Raw genomic sequence first — 23,908 nt, 5'->3', positions numbered from 1 at the left:
TTGCCATTTTCTTTGCGTCATGTCTGCTTACGTAAAGAATATCGCATGTGAGGCGGATCATTTATAGCATTTTCTCACAGCAGCTGCAATTATTAAACTTATCATTTTGATAGCGGATTGTATGGTATGACAAATTAACGTTAGAGATTAGACTGTGCAGAAACTGAAATCTACAGGTAACGCTAAAATACACAGTCAGGCAATGCTGATGTTGTTAACGTTAACAATTTGAGAACAAAGTGTAACAATAATAATAATTTGCACAGTTTGATGTGAAATGAGTTAAGCGATTGTTAGATTTAACAGATTAGATTTAAGTGGCAGACATGTTATATAGTGCATCTTTCATGCAAGGAGTGGTGTTCAGTTATAAATAAAACTGTTGTTTTGCCTTTTTAATTCAATTTTGAGTAAAAATATCTTAATAACAAAATCACTGATTAAAAAAAAAAGAAAAGAGATTATATTGCTTTCAATTTGTGTCAAGGAAAGTCAAGTTGAACGTATTGCATTGTGGAACACAATATTCTCACAGTGTGCTCTCATTGTATATTCCATAATCTGGAAAATGTAGAAGGTCATCCAGAAATTTTGCTAACTGTGCACAGTGTATATACTGCAGAGATACTAGCATGGACTGCTGTTCCAGTCAACACTGTTTTCTGACTTTCAGATGTCTCTTTTTCTCATTAAAATATTTGAAATTTCACTAATATTTAACATGAGAATAAGCATAACAGAGCGAGAAGGTCAGTTGTGTGTGCTTTGAAAAGAGATTGAGACTGTATTAAAAGCTCTAGACTGCTGATATTTCATGTAGTTTAGGGCCTGTCTTTATTGTAATCTTGCATAAAAGTCCTTCCTTTTGAGAATGACAAAACTCGATTTTATCCCAACTCATAGATCATCTATCTAAGTTCCATTAACACTCATCCTGACCTTCCGTGTCACGTTCTATAATGTTTCTGTGATATATTATAGAACACATCTTTTTCTTCTTTGTGTGCGAGAGAGTAACTGAATGCAGTGGAAGTGTTTTAGCGATAGGCCCCAACCATAGGGGGCGCTATAGCAGGCGTTAGCATAAACTCATATTCTTCCACAGTCAGTTTTCTGTTTCAGATCAACTACTGTCATAGCCTAGCAACAGTTTGAATGGGTTTTACTATCTGTCTCTGTAACAGAATTCCCCCTCAGGTTTCAATAAAATATGTCTGTCTTTTGAAAGATGTCCTGCAAGTCCCTGAAGAAATTATGCTTGAAATATATATCTGTTCAATTATTTCCACTGCGTGTGTGAGAGTACGTAAAATATATGCAATTGAGAAAGCGCTATATCTTGTCTGCCTTTTATATTCAGAATTTAAAAATCAACCAATTGATTTAATGTGAATTATTATTCTGCAGTAAAATCATTTGGTCCAGAAATGAAAAGCTCTTTCTTGTGTGATCATTTCCCAGGTTAAACATCACCTGATTTATACCAGAATCCAAACAGAGGCATCCAAAACCATCAGCTGTGAGACCACATTTCTCTTTAATGTTCTTTAGAAACAGCTTTTTGAGTCTGGTGGTGTTTCATAACAGACAGAAAATTTGAGTCATGAAAAAGGGAGGAAGAAATATGAAGGACAGACAGAGGACGGGACAGGAAAAGTGTTAACATGGTGCACTTGTATGTTTAAAATTGCAGTTTGACGACAATGTACAAAGAAAAGGTACATGAATACAAAATAACTTCATCCTTCCCCCGACAATGTTATACACACAGTCTTTTGTTAGTAAGTGACATATTCTCAGACAAATAAATGTTCACAATGGACATGTCATAATATTCTCAGTTCACTTTTGTATAAAGGTAGAGAGTCTTTAACGGGGGACAAGTTAGAGGTGGGGAAAGTGCTATTACCTCACCTGTCCAGAAGAGGCTCTGTGACTTTTCATTGGCAATTTATCTCTCAGAATTAGGATGCCAATTCAAACATGTGTTCAATGGCTTAACAGCGGCAGAGGTCAGAGATGGTGAGTGACAGACATGTTTTTCTATGGCTTGCAAGGATTAATCTGGATTGCAAGGATTATTACCTCAGAACTTGCGTTGGCTTTCTATATGAAGCTGTTCAGTTTGTACTCCTAAAACCTGGATGGGAATTGGCATTTTTGGGTTATGGTTTCCCTCTGGATTTTCTAATGGGTTTTCAGAAGGTGGTTTTTGATTTATGAGTAAAATAAAGCCTGTGGGTACCATTATATTTGTCACATTTTATTATAAATAATATATATATTACTGTGTGTGCGTATATATGTATAAACATATACTTGGTTTGAAAAGGTTTATATACACTGTAAAAAAGAAATGTTGGTTTAACTTAAAAAAAAAAGTAAAAGTATGTTACCTGGTGTTCATTGAAATTAAAAATTTGAGTTAATACAATGAAGGTGATTGGTTTAATCAACAGAAACTCTAAATATTATGTTATCTGAACCACATTAAGTTGATTTGACAAAAGAAAAAATGTTAAAATCATAAAAATAATGTTTTACAGTGATAGATGGTAGCACAGCATCTGCTCTTTTCCTCATTAGTGCTATTCATACAGTATATCATCAAGAAAGTCTAAATGTTTGATTCATAAATCAAAAACTGCTATTCCAGAAACCCATAGGAACTTCCTGAGGGAACCTATGGCAAATTAGTCTTCCAGGTTAGCCTCAACGTCATAACTCAGCACAGCTCTATTTCCCCCTTTGTGAGACGTTTCATTTTCCCAAACTGTGTCATATGCAGATATTAATGTAGTGTTGTTGTTTCCCTTCTAGGTTAGCACATTATTGCAGCTGAGTAAGAGATAACACATGATGCTTTTTGCATGAGCTCCACTTGACCTTTCCATGTCTTAACTTTTTCCTTCCAGTTTTTATGCAAAATACTATCTTAAGGGCACAATCAACGAATAACAACACAGACAAACCCAGAGCCACCCCATAATCCTTCATAAACTCTACTTTTTCCTCTCTACTGACCTTAAAGTACGCCAGCATAGCAGCTTCAGAACAGTAGAATGTGAGTGCTAATTCACATTGCGACAACAAACAACTTTTGGTTTTTTTGGATTAGCATGCTAACCCTGTTAGCATTTGTTGGGCCTGTGTGAATGAACTGTGCGAATATTGCACATGCAACCATTTTTCTTGTATATATATTAAAAACAACAACCTCATAACTAACACAATCCCTCTCCTGTGTGCTTAGCTTTAATTTTTATCTTGTCAGGTGCTAAAGGTGTTAACAACAACCCTCCCACAGAAACCGCTGAGATGCTAACGCATTTGTGCAGCAGTTCCATGTACATTTGTGTAAATAGTCTGTTTATGTATTTCTCTCACACTTTCCCTCCCTCTGGGCTGCAGCCTGTGTTCAGGTCGAAGGTCAGGACAAGGATTCGGAGGTTTTAATGGTGGTAAGCTTGACCACAAAGGGCTGCTAATTATTCTGTAGAGGTGTGATGTACAACCGAATGTAGTTAACAAATGCACTTTTTCTTTTTTTTACTGATATGCCCTGATCTATCAGCAGCAACAGGAAATGGTGTAAAAATGGTGATGATCGAGGAGTAGTCCATATAGTGTCCCGTCTCTTGCCCACAAACCCCAGAGTGTCTTCGCATCTCCGGTTTAATTCCAGGCCTGTAACTTTGCACAAGTCCTCTGTCCCTCAAAAGGGGCTCGCCAACGTACACATGAACACACACACACACACACACACACACATTCGCACACTGAAGTGTAGGAGCCAGAGTAGACAGAGGGCTGAGTTTTTTTCGGTAAAACCATTTGTAGAGGCTTCCACAGGCTCAGCGGAAAATAAGGGCAGTGAGACACACCAATAAGTAAAGAGGGATGATGAAACAAGGTGCCAAGAGGGACACCGACCCGCTGTTCGAGCTTAGCACACCACTAGGGGGCCCCACCGAAGTCTGTGGGATGCACTTGTTCTTTCGTCTCGGTTTTGACCGGTCATATTTGTCGTCCGATTCCTTGTTGGCTAACTCCTTTTGGTTATACACTTCGTTCTGACCGTTGCCCTTGCGGCTGCGATGCCTCGTGCAGTTCCTGTTGCGTCCCGACTTGGGCGGTCGAGGGAGTGGCGACGGGGAGGTGGGGTAGTATTGATCCTGATGTGGCAGGTGAGGTTGATGATGACGATTATGTGATCGGTGATGATGATCTTTCTTCAGCGACACCCCCACATCCCCCTGGCTGCTGGATTTGCTCTGGTGGAGCGACTCCGAGCCCGTACAGGAAGGCAGCTCTTCTTTTGTCAGCCGTTTCAGATCCTTTCCCGCCAGCTCCGGCGGAGCCACGCATATTAACGCGGAGGTGGAGCCACGGAAGCGCCGCAGCCAATCCCAGAGCGGCACGGCCTTGCAGTCGCACTCCCAAGGGTTGTCATTGAGACGGAGATACTCCAGCGCCGGCAGCTGAGACAAGCACTCAGCTGGCAGCTCAGGTAAGGAGTTGTTGAACAGGTAGAGCGTCGTCAGGCGCCGCAGGTCGTGGAAAGCCTGTTTGTGAACCCACTGGAGCCGGTTTTGATGCAACAGCAAGCGATCGAGGGCCCCTAGGCCACGGAAAGTGTTCTGGTGGAGGCTCCACAGCCGATTTCCATGCAGAAATAGATGGCTGAGATTCAGCAGATCAATGAACATGTCATCCTCAAGAAACTCCAGCTGGTTGTTCTGCAGAATGCCAGATAAACACCAACAGTCAGTAGCGGCAGCAAAAAAACAAATCACAGATATGAATATACAAAGCAACAGTGTTATTTCTGTTTTTGTCTTTTGATAAAATGTCCTGTTCAATTTAGTCAATCTTTCATCTTGTCTTTAGCCTGTTTACTAAAACAGCTCAAATTATAATTGAATCGTTTGAATGAGAAAACACTAAAAACACTTAGTGCATTGTTAATATGTCACAGCATTATTAGTTTCTCATCATATTTTTAACATTATAATTTCATTTAAAATGGCTCAATTATCATATTTTTTGTCTTTTTTATTATCGTCTGTGAAATTAAAAAAAAAAAATGTTTTTGTTGTTGATGAGATTAGATGATGTTGATAAGATTAAAACTGCAGAAAAACACCAAATCAAATCATGCGAATGCTTCCTCTTCATAAAGGCAGTTCAAAGATGACTCTATTTATTAGATATATTAGATTTTCCCTTCTCATTTATATTTCTGTTATAAGAATCTTTCTGTTCTCAGGACATAGTGTATTAAGGTTAAATATATTTAAAGAGTATGTGTGAATTCCTTACCTTTGCATTTGTATTAATGATCTCAAGGGGTCAGCAAATTTAGACATGCTTGATGGTATGCTATTTTCATGGATTTGCACGCGAGTGATAAGAATGAAAGTGATTAATATTGTGAATTTATTTTATCTAATTGTTTGTTCGCATATGTATGCCAAACAACCCCTCACAGTAATCCTTCCTCATCAGTATGCCTCATTTTTTATCAGGTTTTGAACAATATGAGAAACTAAACACTGTGAAATTGGGACGAGACAAGCGGAAAGCACTGTACGTTCAGGTGGAAGGTACTGTACAGTCTTGACACATTTTGCTTTCAGAGTAGATTTTTTTAATATATTATATTTTTTTATTAAAAATTAGGTAATATTTTAGTATTTTTTTTTACACCTCAGCCAGTTTAATAATAGATGTGAAATGCATTCTAAAATATATGTATGGCACTTTCAGATCAAACATTTTGGATACTGTTTTTTTTGTACTATGTAAACCTTTTTCAGATAGGTAGATTAACTGAAATACCCATAACTGTATGCATATGAATATCCTTATGAAACCTCATGAAAGGTCAGAAACACTCAACCTTATACATAAATCAAATTCCAAGAGCTGTGTGTCTGTAATGTTATTTGCCCCTGAAGAGTATGTTACCTTTCTGACATTTTCATTAGAACGAAATATTGTCTCTGGTCATCGTTTTAGTGCAGCACTTTTTGCTGCCAAGGCTGATATTGAACATTTTGAGCAGATCTTATCTAGATTTATTTGGAAAGTCAGATGATTCCTTAGCAACAGTTCAAACCGGGAGCACTTTCCAGTCTAAAAAAAAAAAAAAAGTAAATCCATTCAAGAGGGCATTTTTACTTTCTTAAATACGGTATTGTATCCAGTTAGATTTCTTAAAGTGTCAGCACAAATGTGCCAAGCCAAGCGTCTTATAAATTCACACTCAATTTGGCTGAGCAGGACCTAAATATGATATATTTACACAGAACGTCAGACCTAGCAGAACAGACATATTAATATCACAGGAAACTCGGGAATCTTAAATGGTAACTTTCAGTTCCATTGATTCTTGAGTGTTCTCTATAGATGAGTCATTCTGTGAAATGGTGCCATTTCCAGTTTTACACAGACATTTGTCTTATTTTAAAAATTCTATAGGACAAATGTGTTTAAGTGTTAATAAATTGCTATGTGCCATCTTAGTCCACTTTAGATTAGGGAAAGCATATTCACTATTAACTAGTTGCTTTGCATATTACTAGCATATTGGTTTATTAGTACTTATAAAGCACATATTAATGCCTTATTCTACATGACCATATTCTACATCCCTTTAAAGGGATAGTTCACCCAAAAATGAAAATTCTGTCATCATTTACTCTCCCTCAAGTTGTTCCAAACCTGTATGAATTTTTTTTCTTCTGCTGAACACAAAAGAAGATATTTTGAAGAATGCTGGTAACCAAACTAACCAATACTATGGAAGTCAATGGGGCCTATCAACTGGCCGACAGTCTTCATAATATCTTCTTTTGTGTTCAGCAGAACAAAGAAATTCATACAGGTTTGGAACAAACTGAGTGTGAGTAAATGATGACAGAATTTTCATTTGTGGGTGAACCCTCCTTTTAATCCTACCCCATACCTAAACTTAACCACTACAACAACTATCTTACTGTCAATATATAATTATGCCTTCAGAAATGTTACATGGCTTGATTTTAAATGTCAGAATTTATAAACATTTATATTAAAGTTTATATTGCATGTATGGTGAGGAGAAACAGGGGTTGTGAGTTGTCAAAAAAGGCATCCTCATGAAGAAAGAAAAATAGTAGCACATAATAAATGTTGGCATAAGCTATTTCTTGTTAAAGTTAGTTTTATTGTATAAGTTCTACTGTATAAGAGACTTAAATGGCACCTGTTTTTAAAATGACCCAGATCTATTTTTCCAAAACATTGAAAGTGACACCTACCTGTAAATAGAGGTACTGCAGGTTGTGCAGCCCTTCAAACAACCCAGCGGGCAGAGTGATTAGGCCACAGTGGTAGAGGTGCAGAGCGTGGAGTCGGGTCAGGCCCTGAAAAGTGTCCGAAGCCAAAGAGCGGAGGTGTTTGTTGTCCCCCAAATCGAGCTCCTCCAGGCGAGTGAAGCCCATGAATGTGGAGGGCTGGATGTATGAGATATTGTTGGAGTAGAGCCAAAGCATGACGGTGGTTGGGCTGAAATGGCCCTGCAGCAGTCGCTGGATCTTGTTGTTTTGCAGAAAGACGCGCTCGCTCTGGGCCGGGATTCCCTCTGGAACCACCAGGAAGTTGTGAGCCTGGCAACTCACCGTGCTGGGAGAGTCGTAGCAGATGCAGTGACGCGGACACGCCTGGGTCAACTCTAAACCACACAGCACCAGGAGAAACTCCAGACCACAGCCTATGGAAAAACAGAAACAAAACAACAACAAAAAATCAGGGTAAAAACCTTGGAAAATAAGGATTTCCAAACTACTTTAGTGCAGATTAGTGCTGTTCTAGCTGATGGACCTTCAGCAAATATCAAGTCAAGTCAACTTTATTTATATAGCGCTTTATACAATACAGATTGTTGTCAAAACAGCTTTACAGTGATAACAGGAAAATGATTCAATGATGCAAACAGAGTTCATTTCGGCTAAAGCATATTTTGATGGATTATGATAGTTTGAAATCTGTTAGAACTCTTTTTTTTCTGTTCACTTTTATGAAAAGATTTTTAAAGAAGTAAGGCCTGATATAGTTTTAGAATATCTATCTAAGATCAAATTTAAAAACCCAATTTAATTTTTTTCCTTTAAAAAAAAAAAATCTCATTCTTACCATGAATATAGCCGAGGTAGCTTGCGTGGCGTTAAATCATAAACAAATAAACAAACATTTCGGCTGTACAGCAGCTCTAAAAAAAATAATGTCATTGTTCAGCTGAAGTCAGTTCAGTGTTGATTTAGTTCCGTTGTAAAGATCATCAATTAATAAATTAGTACATTTAATCTATAAAGCCGTTCTGCAGAATACAGTGCTCTCATCATTCAGCTCAGTTCAGTTCTCATCTAATAGTGTCAGTGCAGTCAAATCAATAATATTGATGAATATTAAGTGTCCCCAACTAAGCAAGCCAGAAGCGACAGTGGCAAGGAACCAAAACTCCATCAGGTGATAGAATGAAGAAGGAAAAGAAAACATCAGCTGCTATCAGCTGGTTGACTTTCATAGTCAAGATAAAGACCTACATCCTCAAACACAATATATGCCGGTGAGCAACTATTTTCAGTAAGGTTATCTTATAAAAACACTATTCGTCTAATGGTTTCCCATGAAGAAATTCTACTACATATGATTATAATTTTATTTGATTGTCCAATTTAGAAATAATTAGAAAAGTCAAGGTCCAGAATTAACTAACAAGACAAGAGGCAAATGTGAGTGTAAATAAAGCTTTACATGAATTAAATTTAAATTATATGATTGATAATCTGAAATTATGGGCTATTAATTCTATGTAGTATATTATGAATATCTGTATAGGTATACAAATCATTCAGACAGGTTCTCTCAATCAATCAATCTATCAATCTATCTATCTATCTATCTATTGTATATGTAAGCATATGTACTCGAGGCTAGTGCTGTATCGTGAATAAGTCACGGCTGAAGGGGTTGCAGGCACTCCGCTTCACGTCGTGCCTAACAAGGGCCTTCAGCCGTGACTTATTCACGATACAGCACAGCCTCTCATACCTTATTGCTTTTATAAAACGATTACCACACAATACAAATATTAAAGCCAAAAATATGTATCAATGCAACTTTCATGAAGTAAACTTTCACTAAAAGCTTTCCTTCCGCCTGAAAAAAGCAACAGAAGTTACATTATTACGCCATTAGATGGCGGCAAAGATTGTCTTTATGAGTGTGTCAGTCAGTAGCGAAGACTTTGAAAAAGACGGAATTGTGAACACGGAACAAGACGCAACTGACAAATGCTTTGATTAGCGCTGTCAGTCATGGGAAAACCATAACTGTTAAAAGGACAAGATATTGCAGCGGCCATTTAAACATATTTTTTATTATGAACATAGGATTGACCTGAAGGAAAATGCTAAATCTGAATGCAGGTAATAAACTCGCTCACTTGATCTGTTTCTCACAATACTCTTCTACATAACACAGTAAGCTTCAATGAACAATATCAATTGAGAACATACAGTTTACGTTGCTAAGAGTGGTTGCTAAGGGTGTTCTGTAGTGATACACAGAACCGTTCCGTGAAGCAGTCACAGCTGTGTTTTATCGTGAATAAAACACAGCTATTGACCAATAAGAATCAAGGACAGGAACTAACCATTTTATAATATTATATAAAATACAATATATAGTTTATTAAAAATATAAAGCATACTGATTGCATCAAAAGCAAAAAATAAATATAAACAATGCCGGTCAAACTGTATTATTATTTTTAAAAAAAAGTATTAATTTTATTCAGCAAGGTAGCATTAAATTGATCAAAAATGAGAGTTGGAGACAAAAAGACATTTATAATGTTATAAGATTTCAAATAAATGCTGTTCTTTTTAACTTTCTGTTCATTAAAGAATACTGAAAAAAATATGTATTATGGTTTCCACAAAAATATGAAGCAGCACAACTGTTTTCAACATTTATAATAAGAAATGTTTATTGAGCATCAAATCAGCACATAAGAATGATTTCTGAAGGATCATGTGACTGGATGCTGAAAATTCAGCTTTGTCACCACAGGAATTAATTAAATTTAGAATGATATTAAAATAGAAAATAGTTAGCCTGTTTTAAATTGTAATAATATTTCATAATATTACTATTTTCACTGTATTTTTGATCAAATAAATGCAGCCTTGGTGAGCAGAAGAGACTTCTTTCAAAAACATTTGACCGGTACGGTCGGGGTGTGTGTGTATGTGTGTTGGAGTATATTATATACACACTTATAGACTTATAGACATATAAAAATATACATATATGTCAACCCCTGGTCCAACCTTACATGTGACAATAGAATTTCCACCTCCATCTATAGCTATCTCTGAATATATCTGACCCACAAGGCTGAACTTTAAAAGCAGAAAATCAATGTTAAAGGTTTCAGAGGAATTAAATGCAGGCACACATGAGCATTTTTGTGTGTGTGCATCCAACAGATCAGAACGAAAACCTTCTTGAAAGAAAAAAACACGCATGTCAGAGGGAGAAAGCGAGAGAGAGAAAGGGAAGGAATAAGAAGAATACATGATAAAGCCATGAGGATGAGGTTGCGATGAAGGGCGCTGTTGTGTAAGTGAACGTTAGTGGCTCAGCATTGATTCACCTCTTTGATGTCGAATTGAAATGGGAATGAGAGAGAGAGAGGTTTCGAGGTGCACCGCAGTGGGAAGAGTTTTGAGGAAGAGATGGAATGTGTGAGTCATTTCAGATGCACAAGAACTAAAAGGATCAGTTCTCTAAGAGAGACGGAGAGAGATTGATATTGACAGAGACAGTAAACTCGTGCAGAAAGCTGAGTGATGTGGCATAACACAGGGTGTTCTGACACTGATATGAAACATTACTATTCTCTCACACATTCTCAGCACCAGGAAGCGTGACAGGATAACCACATGTAGTGTTAAAAAGACCGTTCACCCAAAAATGAAAATTCTGTCATCATTTACTCATCCTTATGTTGTTCCAAATCGGTGACTTACGTTCTTCTGTGAAACACAAAAGTAGAAGTTAGGTAGAATTATTCTAGTCAATAAAATTGAAGGAACACTGAGGCTTTCAAGCTTAAAAATCATCATAAAAATGGTTAATACAATTTGCGCACTATAATTCAGATCTTCTGAAGCCAAGCAAAGTCATTGACTCTTAATCGTCCCCCCAGTGGGCCGTTAACCAGACTGAGAATGAGAACTCAAAAATCAGATCAGTGCGATTCATGAAACAAATCATTCAGACCAGTTCTGCAAACTGGATTGATCTATTTATTATAAAGAATAAAAAGAATGATACGTGAATGTTCTTTCATGAATGCACCAAGGAGAACTTTTAAGTGATTTTAAGTGAATAATGGCATAATTTTGTTTATTAGCAATCACTTTTACAACTTTTTCAAGTCTTCTGAAGGCACATAATTCAGAAAGACCACTTTTATAATGCATATATGGTGTTTTATTGTCCTTTTTATAGCTTGAAAGCCTCAGTCACCCTTTATTGTAACTGCATGGAAAAGAGCGTCCATCTTTCTTCAGAATTAATTCTTCTTTTTGTGTGCAACAGAAGACAGAAAGAAAGTCATACAACTCTGGAACGACACGAGGGTGAGTAAAATGGTTCATCTTTTAAATTTTAAATTGTCATTATATTCCAAATGTTTGTGTTTGTACATGCTTTGACATACATGATTGTGTTTATTTAAGATTACACTGATCTCCTCGGTCTACACAAACTTGAGGGATGACCTTTTCCAAGCAAGCTTTGTTTCAAATAGCACCCGATGCCTAATACAGCGTGAAATCTCACACAGCCTCGGATGACGCGTGTAATCCTTCGCATTTAAATGTTTACTTTTCTGTTTGACACCAGGCTTTTCCCATGACTTTTTCCTCTTTTGAATGTTCACTTTGCTTTATCTTTATTACAGCAGTCCAAAAACGTCAACAAAATTATACTCTTTGACCGGTGAAATGAAGTGTATTCTTCTGAAAATGAATGCTGAATACACAGCTCTATTGCTGGCTGTATGAATTGAATTTGTCTGATAGGATTCTCTTTATTTGATTATGAAAATGGACTCAGGTCAAACCAGCGAGTATTACCATGCTGTATTGCACCTGAATAACTCTTCTAGACAGTGTGTCTCTTTATCTCATTCTATTGGTTTCTCGGCCTCAATTGGCGCACACACACATACATACTCCACGTAATGCACAGGAAGGGCCGGTGAGCATGAATACGGTCGTTTAGAAGCGTTAGATTACTAACACTTAAATAAAAGGTCAAAGCACGTCTTCTTTTCCCCTGAAGCAAATGAAAATTTATTTGCGTATCAGTTCTGCAGGTTATAGAAAGGTTAAACAGCCCTGATTAAGGACCGCCTGACATCATAGCACCTACTGGCGAGAACTAGCATCCATTAACTGTCCGGAAGAATTTCAAACAATTTTAATTTAACCCTCTGGGCAAAGATCATTATTTTCCTAGTAATGAAAGCTCAAGATTGGATTGATTTGCTGAAAGCTGGTAGTTTAGTGCGATTTGTGATGAATTCGTAGTTGAAATTGTTCTGAAGGTAATATTGTAATTGAAAGGCACATTTTTTGATGGGTTTGTGCCAGTCAATTTTAATACTTTTTTTTTTTCAGCAAAGACTTTGCTGAATTGGTCAAAGTGACATTTAAGACATTTATAATGTTTAAAAAAAAAATCCATTTCAAATAAATGCTGCTCTCTCTAAAAAATGAATCACTGTTTTCACAAAAATATTAAGCCGTACAACTTTGAAATATTATACAACTTTTACTAAAATAGAAAACGGTTCTTTTAAATTGTGATCATTTTTTACAAAATTACTGTTTTTACTGTATTTTGATCAAATATCTTACCAAACCCAAACACACTGTAAACGCTCAAAATAATTAATTGGTTTGAGTAGGGCAAACTTAAATTAAATTAGTTCAGTCAAATCAACTTTTATGAGTGTTTAGCACTTTCTTTTTTCTTTCAAGTTCACAGAACTGATGCATTTTAAGTAAACTGAACCATTTCATTGTTTTGAGTTGTATGAACTCATTTCTTTTCATTTAGACGAACTTAAGTTCAACTGAAACTAGGCTGGGTTTTTTATTCCCCAGCATGCTTTGCCTATGGCACTCAAAAGGGAGAGTACATGCTAAATTTAAGTGTTATAATGTTTTTTATGCAAGATTAATGTTAAGTGGGAGATTTAGTAGTGATTAATGTTTTGTTATGCTAATTTGGAAGAGTTTCCGGTAATGTTGGTTTGAGTTAGCATCATGGTGACAAGTGGTGGCTTGGTTTGAGAGCAAGTATGTTAAATGCTTTATATTGCTGCACTTATTCAGCAAGTGCTATACCATGCTATTGTTAACATGTTAGCAAATTAGCAAGTTAGCATTTTATGAATTAGCTTGTTATAGCTAGCTAAGTTTATAAAATAAAAATGTTCACATTGAGGTTAAATGTTTTAAGTTAAATGTATGAATTAGTGTACTCAAACATTTCAAGTTAAAAACAATTAAAATGTATGAGTACCAAAAAAAAAAAAAAAAAAAAAAAAAATCTGCCAGAATTTCTCAAATTTGAGTTTTGCCAACTTATTCAGGATTACAGTGCATTTGCACAGTGTATAATAGTATAAAACGGAAACTATATATTGTTAAAAAAAAATGTCTTGTTTTGTGTGAGTGTGTGTTTTAGTTAGTTTAGGTTTATAAAGCAAACTGTTCAATCTACTAGCGTAGCATTGGCCTGCTAGCTATATTCTACGGCAACGTTTAATTATGCATTTTTATACATTTTAATTATACGTTTTTAGTGTCACAAAGTCATATGTCAGTGTTGCCGAGCATGTTAAATGCATCTTTTTTTCACACTGATCATCACTAATCCTCTTTTTTCCATTTAATATCTCCATGGCTTCATTTATCCCTTCTTCTTTAATGATCATGTAACTCCCTTTCTCTCTCTCTCTCTCTTATGTCTTTTTGGCTGGATTTCAATTAGTTTCAGATCTAATTGGGTTGTTTTATCTGTCAGCAAAGTGACTCTTTATGTATGTGGTTGTGTGCAATTGTGTACTTGTTTATTGTCCGTAGACTTGAATATGCACAAATGACAAACCGCACACAAATCTTTAGCCCCCCCTTTTTTTGTATCCATTGTCCTTTGTTCTCGTTTTTCATTCGCTCTTCTATAATGACCCTCTTTGATTTTCTCTCTTATCACATAACAGAGGCTGCAGAAATCCCTCCACGTTCTGGGAGGCGGAGAAAAACCTTCCGGTCACCTCTCGCTCTGTTCCTATTCTCATTTTTCCCCCTCTGTCTCATACATTTGGATTATAACTCTGGTAGATAATAAGTGCATTAAATATATTATGATGTCTCTTCTCATTAGCAAGATCCAGCCACCGGGGCCCCTACCGGTTGGGCCCTAACCATCAAAGTCACTGAGAAAATATTCTTTTATTTCCACTGAGGATATTTCCTGTCACAGCGGAAATATTGTGTTATTGTAAACTGTAAGCAGGCTCATGTGTAGAAAGCTCAACAGAATTCAAATACTTGTCATTTAGGTTGTCATTTAACTCGCATTTTCCATGTCCCTTGAATGTTCGTTTAATAAATATTTTGATTAATTTGATTATACATTCAGCTACCAAACACAATCTCATGGCAATTTGTAACCATTTCACATTTCGGCAAATTGGTGGCTAATTCGTGTGAGTTCGTACAACCTCATTTGTACGTTAACTTACGATCTTTTTATGCCCCAGTGGCGGTTATGATTTGGGGTGGGGTGGGGTTAGGGGTGGACCTTCATGCTTGCTTTTTTTAATAATTGTACGTTTCCGTACGATTCACATCGCCATTTCATTTTCAATTGTCAATAGTGTATTGATGTTTGAAGCACAGATCATACGTCATTTTAAAACCAAGCAGCTTTTGGTCAGTCAGCATGGCAAATTCACGGGACCAACTTGAAAATGTGCGAAATCTGTGTAGGGAACATATTTGCCCTCATGCGAAACTGCAAATTTCTGTCAATGAGATTTTGTCGGTGAAATTTCGCAGAGCAACAGTAGGCTAAACGCTGACCGCACCTCAAATCAAGTTACTTGAATGAAATAGCAAAATAAAATGCAAATGCTGGCCTTTTAGTTAGAGTCCCCAAGGACTGATAGTATTCTTAGTTTTGCTTAACATATTTTACCATGTTTTGATGCATTCTGCAGATTTTGGGCTAAAATTAGCATAGAAAATGGCTGCTATAGAAGTTAAACACATAATTAACTCAGGAGCTCACACTTGTGGTTTCAGCTTAGTTTGTATTCCTCCTCCTCTCAAGTGCGTCTGTCATTATGGATGTTATACATCAAACGACATTGTGTTTTTTACCCCGCAGGAGGCTGGAATAACAGAGCCGAGAGTGGGTGTATGCAGCGGTGACAGTCTGAATGAACGGCGTGGGGAGAGTGGACACACACAAGCTGGGGTAATGTTGTGCAGAACGACAGAGAAAAAATCCACACTGCAATGAAGGACTACAGACTGGCAGAGAGAGGGCAGGAAGATTGAAATATCACAAAAGGGAGGATCTGTCTGTGTTTGTGGGCTGTACGGCACAAGAAGGTCTATAATAGGCAAGGCAAAGTGGTGCATGTCATTTGAAATGTAATTTGAAATCTGCTTATTTAAATATTTGCTCGTGGGAACTTAGCAGAAAGGTTTCAACCAATCACCTGAGTTGTAAATGTCATGTGAATGTTGTAGTTACAGCTTCTAGCCAGCAGATGTTCACTGAGTCATTCTAACCAGTCAAACAATGTCCTCTTGGTGTGGCTGCACACCTTCTCAGTAATGGATTGAGTAAACATCTCTGGACTCTGCCAGACCTGTCGAATTGGCCAAAAAATGAGAATGGGTTTCTGTCCATTTGCCAGCGAGTATTGTTGTCTATTAAAATGCCCATGTCCCTCCATTTTAAAAACCACTCTGTTTCTGTCTTGCTCTTTCTCCCACACACTGTCTGTGAACAACACAATAAAACAAGATCGCTCCCATTACAATCAGCAAAACTGTGCAAAAGTGCACGATTGATTTTTGATGACTGACAGCTTTGTTGATTATAATGGGAGCGATTGAGTTTCGTCACGTTGTGATGCACAGATGCTTGTAGTGTGGCAGGCAGACATTTTTCTTTGCTATTACTATTTCTTTTCTTCCACACTTACAGTATAGATTCTTGAGAAAGCTCATATGGAACGTTTTACAGATAGAAACAACCAGGTCAGTTTGAAATTAAATGGATAGTTCACCCAAAAATGAAAATTATCCCATGATTTACTCACCCTCAAGCCATCCTAGGTGTATATGATTATATTCTTTTTGTAAGAAAAACATCCATATTTAAATCTTTATAAACTAAAAGAAAAAGCTTCCGGCAAATCTTCTAAGCAAATCGATTTACGCCAAAAGGGTAACCTCTGACATTACGCATTGATGAACATGGAAGCGCAGAGGATAGAGCAAAACAAAACATCAGTCATGAATTAGAAATCTAAAATGAGAATTTTTAAAGAGAGATATCAGAGGATTTGGATATAAGAGAAGAGGAGCTTGAGTTTGTTGCCCAGCCTTATTTGTTTGAACCACGAGATGCATCTAAGCTTACACTACTCCTACATCTAAGTCATACATCTCTTCAGAAGTTACTCTTTTGCCACAAGTCGATTTGCATAGGCTATCTGCCAGAAGCTAGTTATTTTAGTTTATAAAGTTTTAAATATGTATATTTTTCTTACAAAACACCATCACTTCACTTCAGAAGGCCTTTATTAACACCCTGGAGTCGTGTGGATCACTTTTTTGGACTTCAAAATCAGGAGCGCCATTCGCTACCATTATCAAGCTTGGAAGAGCAAGGATATTTTTTATATAACTCTGATTGTGTTCGTCTGAAAGAAGATAGTCGTGTACACCTATGATGGCTTGAGGGTAAGTAAATCATGGGATCATTTTCATTTTTAGGTGAGCTATCCCTTTAAGCAGACAAACTGTAATTTTGGGATTCCCAAAGCACAATTCATTTTGTCAGTCAATTGAAATTGATATTGAATTGGTGGACTGAATTAAAAAAAAAAAAAAAAAAGATTCCATAAAAAGGTCTGTAAGATTTTACTGATTACTCCAGTCTTCCGTGTCACATGATCCATTCTAATATGCTGATTTGCTTCTCAAGAAACATTTTTTATTATTATCAATGTTGAAAACATACTTTTTTTCAGGAATCTCTGATTAATAGCAAGTTTAAAAGAACAGCATTTATTTGAAATAGAAATCTTACGTAACATCATAAATATTTTACTGTCACTTTTGATCAATTTAATGCTTCCTCGCTGAATAAAAGTATGGCCTGAGAACAAGGAACATAAAAAGCAATACAGTAGCAGATGAAGGGGAGCAAAAGAAGTGATATAAACAGCAATTTCTAACCAAATGTGAATGTGTGTGTGTATATACGTCTCTATAAATGAATATCTACTATATCTAGCACTAGTAATTTTATTTCTACAGCAACAACACAGCTTGATTCTCATTGTTATATGGGATATTCTTAAATCATGCTATCACTGCAGTAAAGTGAGAGAATTGGTCAGATATCTTGTAATTTGTGAATGAATTGTCTATCATGTGTCCATAGAATCCTTCCATTGCACGAAAGATTCTATATCAGGGGTGTCCAATCCTGCTCCTGGAGGGCCACTGTCCTGCAGAGTTCAGCTCCAGCACCAATTAAACACACCTAAACAAGATCTTACTAGGTGTACTAGAAACTTCCAGACTCCAAACTCTTCAGGACAGTGGCACTCCAGAGCAGGTTTGGACACCCCTGTTCTATATAAAGCAAGGTAGTTTAGATTACTAAAATGTTCTTTACACTAAGAAAAAAAAAATAGTTCTTTTAATAAGAACTGTTCACTGAAAGGTTCTTTGGGAACCTAACCTGGTTCTTCTATGGCATATCTGTGAAAACTCCATTTTGGAACCTTTTTATTTTTTAAGCATAAGTGAGATTATTATGGGTTGCATTTTGGGTCTGCTTCCTTCCCATACGACACAGCTGATTTCTTGTTGCAGAGAGACTAATTGAAAGGCCGGTGCCAGCGACGTGTTACTGACCCTCTGCGCTCGTCTGTCAGTACGTGTCTTTCCGTCCTTTCAGCAGTCAGACAGATAAAACATAAAGGGTCCTTTAATTTTTTTCTCATGTCTGAGTGAATAGACGAGCAGCCGTGTGCCGCTGCAGATGGACGGGCTGAGGCGATCGCATGCATATCAATGACAGCGCTTATGAGCGCTGACTGTCTGTCTTAATGAGAGGCAATACTGAACCTCGCTGTTTCTCTCTGGCGCGCTCACTCTCTCCTTTTGTTCTGGACAAACTCAATTTCCTGCCCCTGTCAGCAGGAACTGGGACGCTGTCTGTTTCTTTATCAGTGTGTTGTGTTATATGCTTATGGCAAGTGTTTTTTTGTATCATTGCGTTGTTTTCTCTACTGCATGCCGAAAACAAATTAGGAGTTGCGTTGAATGACAACTGATTCAAAGGCAATCAACAGACTAAAAATGCATACCTAGGAAGACAGTGGCTCTTAAATGTATTTTTTAGTTAACAAATTGGACAATCATTGGATGAAAAAAGTTGTTTAAAAGCGTTTCGTGCTGTGTTGAAAGAACATTTCAGTAGGCTACATAGGCTAGCGTACAATGACAATATACTAGTAACCAATCATACCCAGTTAAAATAAGTTTAAATACCAAGAATATGCACTTAACTACTGGGATAAAACAAGGTGTGGAATGTTGGACACTTCTTTTCCTAATGTAACAAAGGGAGAGGGACTAGCAGACGCCAATGTTGGATGACAAAATAACCTTACAGAATTCATAAACTGCACGGTTGAGTACACTGGATTATAGGTGCATAGTATATACATCATTTGGGAGTAGTACACAACTCTTTTGACTTACTCTTAAAAAAGAATCTGTTTTTAAGAATTGTTTGTCTGTTTAACAGTGCCCGCTGTGTTCACTGTTTGCACGCAGGAAACACCGTTGTGCAATCTAAAGATTTATTAACTAAGGCCGCCATTCGAAATTCGTCAGAAAACAAGACATATGTAGAGTTGAAATAGCTTTCGCATGTATTTTTGTCTGGAAACCTGTTAGACTACTGCTGAATTTATACAATGAATACTTATAGCAAATCTGCCCACAAATTGTAGTTATAATTTGCCAGATTTATGCTGTAAAATCAACTGCTATTGTGACCGGTTCTACTCGACCAGCTCCGAGCAGGATTTGAACCGTGGTCTCTGCCATGGGAGTCGGGTGCTCTAACAAGGAGGCTTAAGACTGCAGCCTCTAGAGCGCCTCTGGAGATCAGGGGAGAGAGGTTTACATGCACAGCTCTATAATCACCCCCCTAAACCTCACTCTCATCCGGGTCAACGGCACCAAATGTAACCGGTTGTATTGCCCCATCCGAGCAGGACTCAAACCGTGGTCTCCGGTGTGGGAGTCGGGCGCTCTAACAAGGAGGCTTAAGACTGCAGCCTCTAGTGTCAGTCACTAGAATGCCTCTGGATATCAGGGGATGGAGGTTTACAAGCACAGCTCTACACTCACCCCCTCAAACCTCACTCCCATCCAGGTCAACGGCACCAAATGTGCTGTGCAAGATGCATCATATCATGCACATGATGATTTATTATCAATTGGTTGTACTGACCCGCTCCAAGTGGGATTCGAACTGTGGTCTCCAGCGTGGGAGTTGGGCGCTCCAACAGGTTTACATGCACAGCTCTTTCTGGCCTACGATAGTTACACTCACCACCCTAAACCTCACTCCCATCCAGGTCAACGGCACCAAATATAACCAGTTGTACTGACCTACTCCAAGTGGGACTCGAACCGTGGTCTCCAGCGTGGGAGTCGGGCGCTCTAACAAGTAGGCATACGTGTGTGCATATGTGCAAATCAGTAAAAAACATTCAAAGGAAAAACACCAAAACTAAATGGATTAAAACTTGTTTTTGAGCTTGTAGAAATTGCACTTTTGCATGGATCATTTTAAGAAGTGATGCCTCGTATATTTTGAGCTAAAGCTGAGTAATAATACTGAGGCGATTCTAATGTACCGTGTAAAGCCGAAGTTCTTAACACATGATGTCAAGCCCCACATCAAGATGGACCGACAGTGACTACAGGCCACTGGTGTTTGTACAGAGCTGGATTATGTGCACACTTCCGGTTATAAATTGCCATGGATTGGGGAGAAAACCCTTCTGAACCCTTTTAGCACTGACTGGCTTATGCTTAAGTCTTTGTACAAGCATCGTTCAGACCAGAGACACAGTACATGCCAGCCTTCACGTTCTCATCTATGCCTCATTTAACACAGGAAAATTGATTCAGAGTACACATAATAAAATCAAAAGTCAATTATGAGCAACTTTCAGCATGCTAACTAACACACAAGAAATGTTATCACATTTTCTGTGTTATGTACATCGTAAAAAAACAAATGGATGTTTAATCCGCATTTACACAGCATTGTTGCAGTCTTGTTGGTCGCTGTCTGTTTTTCTAGCACAAGATGCACTGATGTTATTCGTGGGTTGCACAAATGTCCATAACTTTTGACAATCTGATCACAAATGGAGTGTAAAATGAGAATGTCATTCCATTTTGACAATGAATAAAACAGGACATTCTGGAGGAGAGTGTGCTGTGCAAGATGCATCATATCATGCACATGATGATTTATTATCAATGCTGAATATTTCCAACATGGTTTTCCATGCATCATTTTTTAAAAACATTATCCCTGTGGGTCATTGCTCACTGTTACTATTAACTTCTCAATCTTGCCCACACACAGCTATAGTATCTCACAAGAGATGGATCATATGCCTTTACTTCCACTGATAGCTGTAACCTAAAGTCACTGTTAATTTGCATAAAGTTAAAGAGACCTTTTACAAAGTCTTGATTTTGGCCTACTAGAATAGGTTTTCATGCTTGAATGTTCAAAAAACTTTATTTTTCCACATATTTTACATTGTTGCAGCACCTCTCTTCCCAGTCTGTCCATTTAGTTCCTGTCTCTATTAAGCCCCTCCTTCTGAAAAGCACACTGTGCTCTGATTGGTCGGCTGGATCAGTGTGTTGTGATTGGTCAATCGCTTCAAGCATGTTTTGTAAATGTCACGCCCCTTATCATAACTGTTAGATCTGGGGTGGAAAAAACAGCGTCTCTTGGACATGGCAGCAACACGCTACTAACGCAACTCAACCAGCTCCGTCCCCTTTATTTTGCGTTTGCCTTGGGAAAGAATTATTTAAATGAGGAATATTGTGACATGTACATTCCCAGAAGAAAACTCAAGACTACAATCGAGGCATTTCAAGGAGTTCAGAAGCAGTGCTTACTGATATAGAGAATAACTTCATTTGGAGTGGACTTTATGTTTTGTAACTTTTCAGACATTTTTCATGCTAAACAGCAACATTACATACCAAAGAAATGTATAAAAGCATAATAGGTCCTCCTTAAACTTTTCTCAATGTGACCATTTTGCAGCAACAATGTGGCCAGAAGTTTTCATTTTCAATTGGAGTAACCAATTTCCAGTGGCACATAAACTCTTTCTTGTAAGATACTATAGCCATGATGGATGTTCATGTTACTGCAAGCGATTTCACAGTTCTATATGATTTATCTCTGCCCACATAGAGCGATTATAATAAAAAATGTGTGGAAAACTGTCAAAAATTGCCGACACTGAGTTTGATTCATGCATTGATAATCGCTCATCTTGTTCTTGATATGATGTATTATGCACAGCTACACAAAAATTTCCCCTGCAGAATGTTCATTTTTAGCAGCAAGAAAACTGATTCCTTGTCAAATTTGAATGACGTCTTATTTTACTGGCAATACATCCAATTTGTGATAAGATTTTCAGCTAGTGACCAACCTTTGGTGATAAAAATCGCTGTCAGTGTGAACGGAGCATTAGACTTCGTTATGCAGTATATCATGAGAAAAAGAGACAAAGATTAGCAGGTCTATGTTATTCTAGCTGATCTAAGAGTTTGCTGCTTTAGTTTTTGTTCTTTCTTTCTTGGAGAGAAGTGAGATAAAAGAAAACAGTTAAGCAAGAGGGGGCAGAAGAGGCAGAGTCAGAGCGCAAGGAACAGGAGGAAGACAGAGGCCTTGGTTTGACGAGTGTAATTCCTTTTCATTAGGCCTGTTCATATGGAGACTGGGAGAGAGGCGCCATTGATCCTGCTGTAATGTCTATTCATTAACTTCACAGAGCTGAACACTGCTAATCAGGACAGAGCTCTGTGTGTAGCCCTCATCTATCACTCAGTGTTTGCACACACACATACACGCTCATGCACACAAATAGAACAGTGTGAATTGATGTTTGTCATGAAAAATTAGCCAAAAACAGGGTCAAACTATAAATCAAAAACACTATTCTGTTAGGGTTGGGTAATATATACTGAATATTTACGATATATTTGACATGAGTTTGGGGATATAAAACTGAGCAGCATTGTGAATATCGTAATGGTCTTAATGTGCTTTTTATTTGCCCATTAAGTTTTCTAAAGACTGCGCCGTGAGCAAGTTTCATACCCCCTCCTTGTGTCATGACTATGAGAGCATTAAAACACATTTTAATAGCTTCTCCATTTAAACTTCACCAGATAAATAGAGCTGGGATGTTTAATTCATTTCCACAAGTTCTTTCAGGTTTGAATCAGTTTTATTTTCATTTAAATTATAATTTTTTTTTTAAATAAAATACAATTATTAATTTTTTTTTTATATAATGTATACTTTATTATTTTCATTGTATTGCAATGTATTTATTGTAGAGATATATTATTTTATAATATTTATTAAAATAATTTTAAAAATTATAAAAAATAAAAATATATTACATTTATTATAATTATAATCATTTATTTATTATTATAAAATATTCTTTCTCTGTGCTTATTTAGAGAAAACAGTCCCTTATATCAATCCATTATTTCACATGTCTTAATAGAGTTGGGAAGTTTAATTCATTTCCACAAATTCTTTTTGGAATTAATCAGTTTTATTTTTTTTTTATGTAATTTAATCAGTTCAATTATTTATATTTATTATTATAAATAATAATTTATAATGTGTTTATTTAAATTATTTATTATAGAAAATAATAAATAAATAAATATCAATTAAGTAGTCTTCTTTTGTGCTGATTTAGTGAAAACGTCAAATTAATGACCTGAAAATATTTTTTTCAGTACCAAACATGTTTCCCAAACACTCCGCTCTTCTACTATTGGTCGAGCAGTCAGAGAGTCCCACCCCAAATTAACTTAATTGGTTGAGCCAATGTTGCTGTTGCCAGGCGGATCAGGATGAACAGCTATGTTTTGAAAGTGCCACAGAGACAGTGTATACATTTTTGTGTCGAATCAGCTGACAAGTGGCTTTAAAATGCTTTGTATTCTATCCCACCATTTTCACCAGTATAATGTCATTGGGGAAGGGTGACCTGAAAATATTTTTTTCAGCTATATCGAACAGCTTTTGGGGAAGGGTGACCTGAAAATATTTTTTTCAGCTATATCGAACATCTTTTTTTTCCTGTTTTTGAACCAATTTGAAAAAGCAAGGACATTGATTTGCTGACAATTGATTCAAAACACTAACTGCA

General features: G+C 37.0%; 1 protein-coding gene across 1 annotated transcript in view; it reads right to left on the bottom strand.

The window, feature by feature from the left end:
• Positions 1 to 1,518: 1,518 nt before the first annotated feature.
• Positions 1,519 to 23,908, bottom strand: part of LOC127521821 (reticulon-4 receptor-like 1) — a 123,533-nt gene continuing 101,143 nt past the window's right edge. Inside the window, exons 2-3 of the mRNA XM_051911269.1 lie at positions 7,305 to 7,756; positions 1,519 to 4,739 (exon numbers count right to left, since the gene is read on the bottom strand). Of these exons, the coding sequence (XP_051767229.1) occupies positions 3,855 to 4,739; positions 7,305 to 7,756 (1,337 nt within the window). The 3' untranslated portion in view covers positions 1,519 to 3,854. The remainder of the gene's footprint in view (positions 4,740 to 7,304; positions 7,757 to 23,908) is intronic.

Source organism: Ctenopharyngodon idella, chromosome 10 (assembly GCF_019924925.1).
Source record: "Ctenopharyngodon idella isolate HZGC_01 chromosome 10, HZGC01, whole genome shotgun sequence".
Classification (NCBI taxonomy): Eukaryota; Metazoa; Chordata; class Actinopteri; order Cypriniformes; family Xenocyprididae; genus Ctenopharyngodon; species Ctenopharyngodon idella.
The sequence above is the reverse complement of the archived record's forward strand: the minus strand, read 5'-3'. Positions and strand labels throughout refer to the sequence as shown.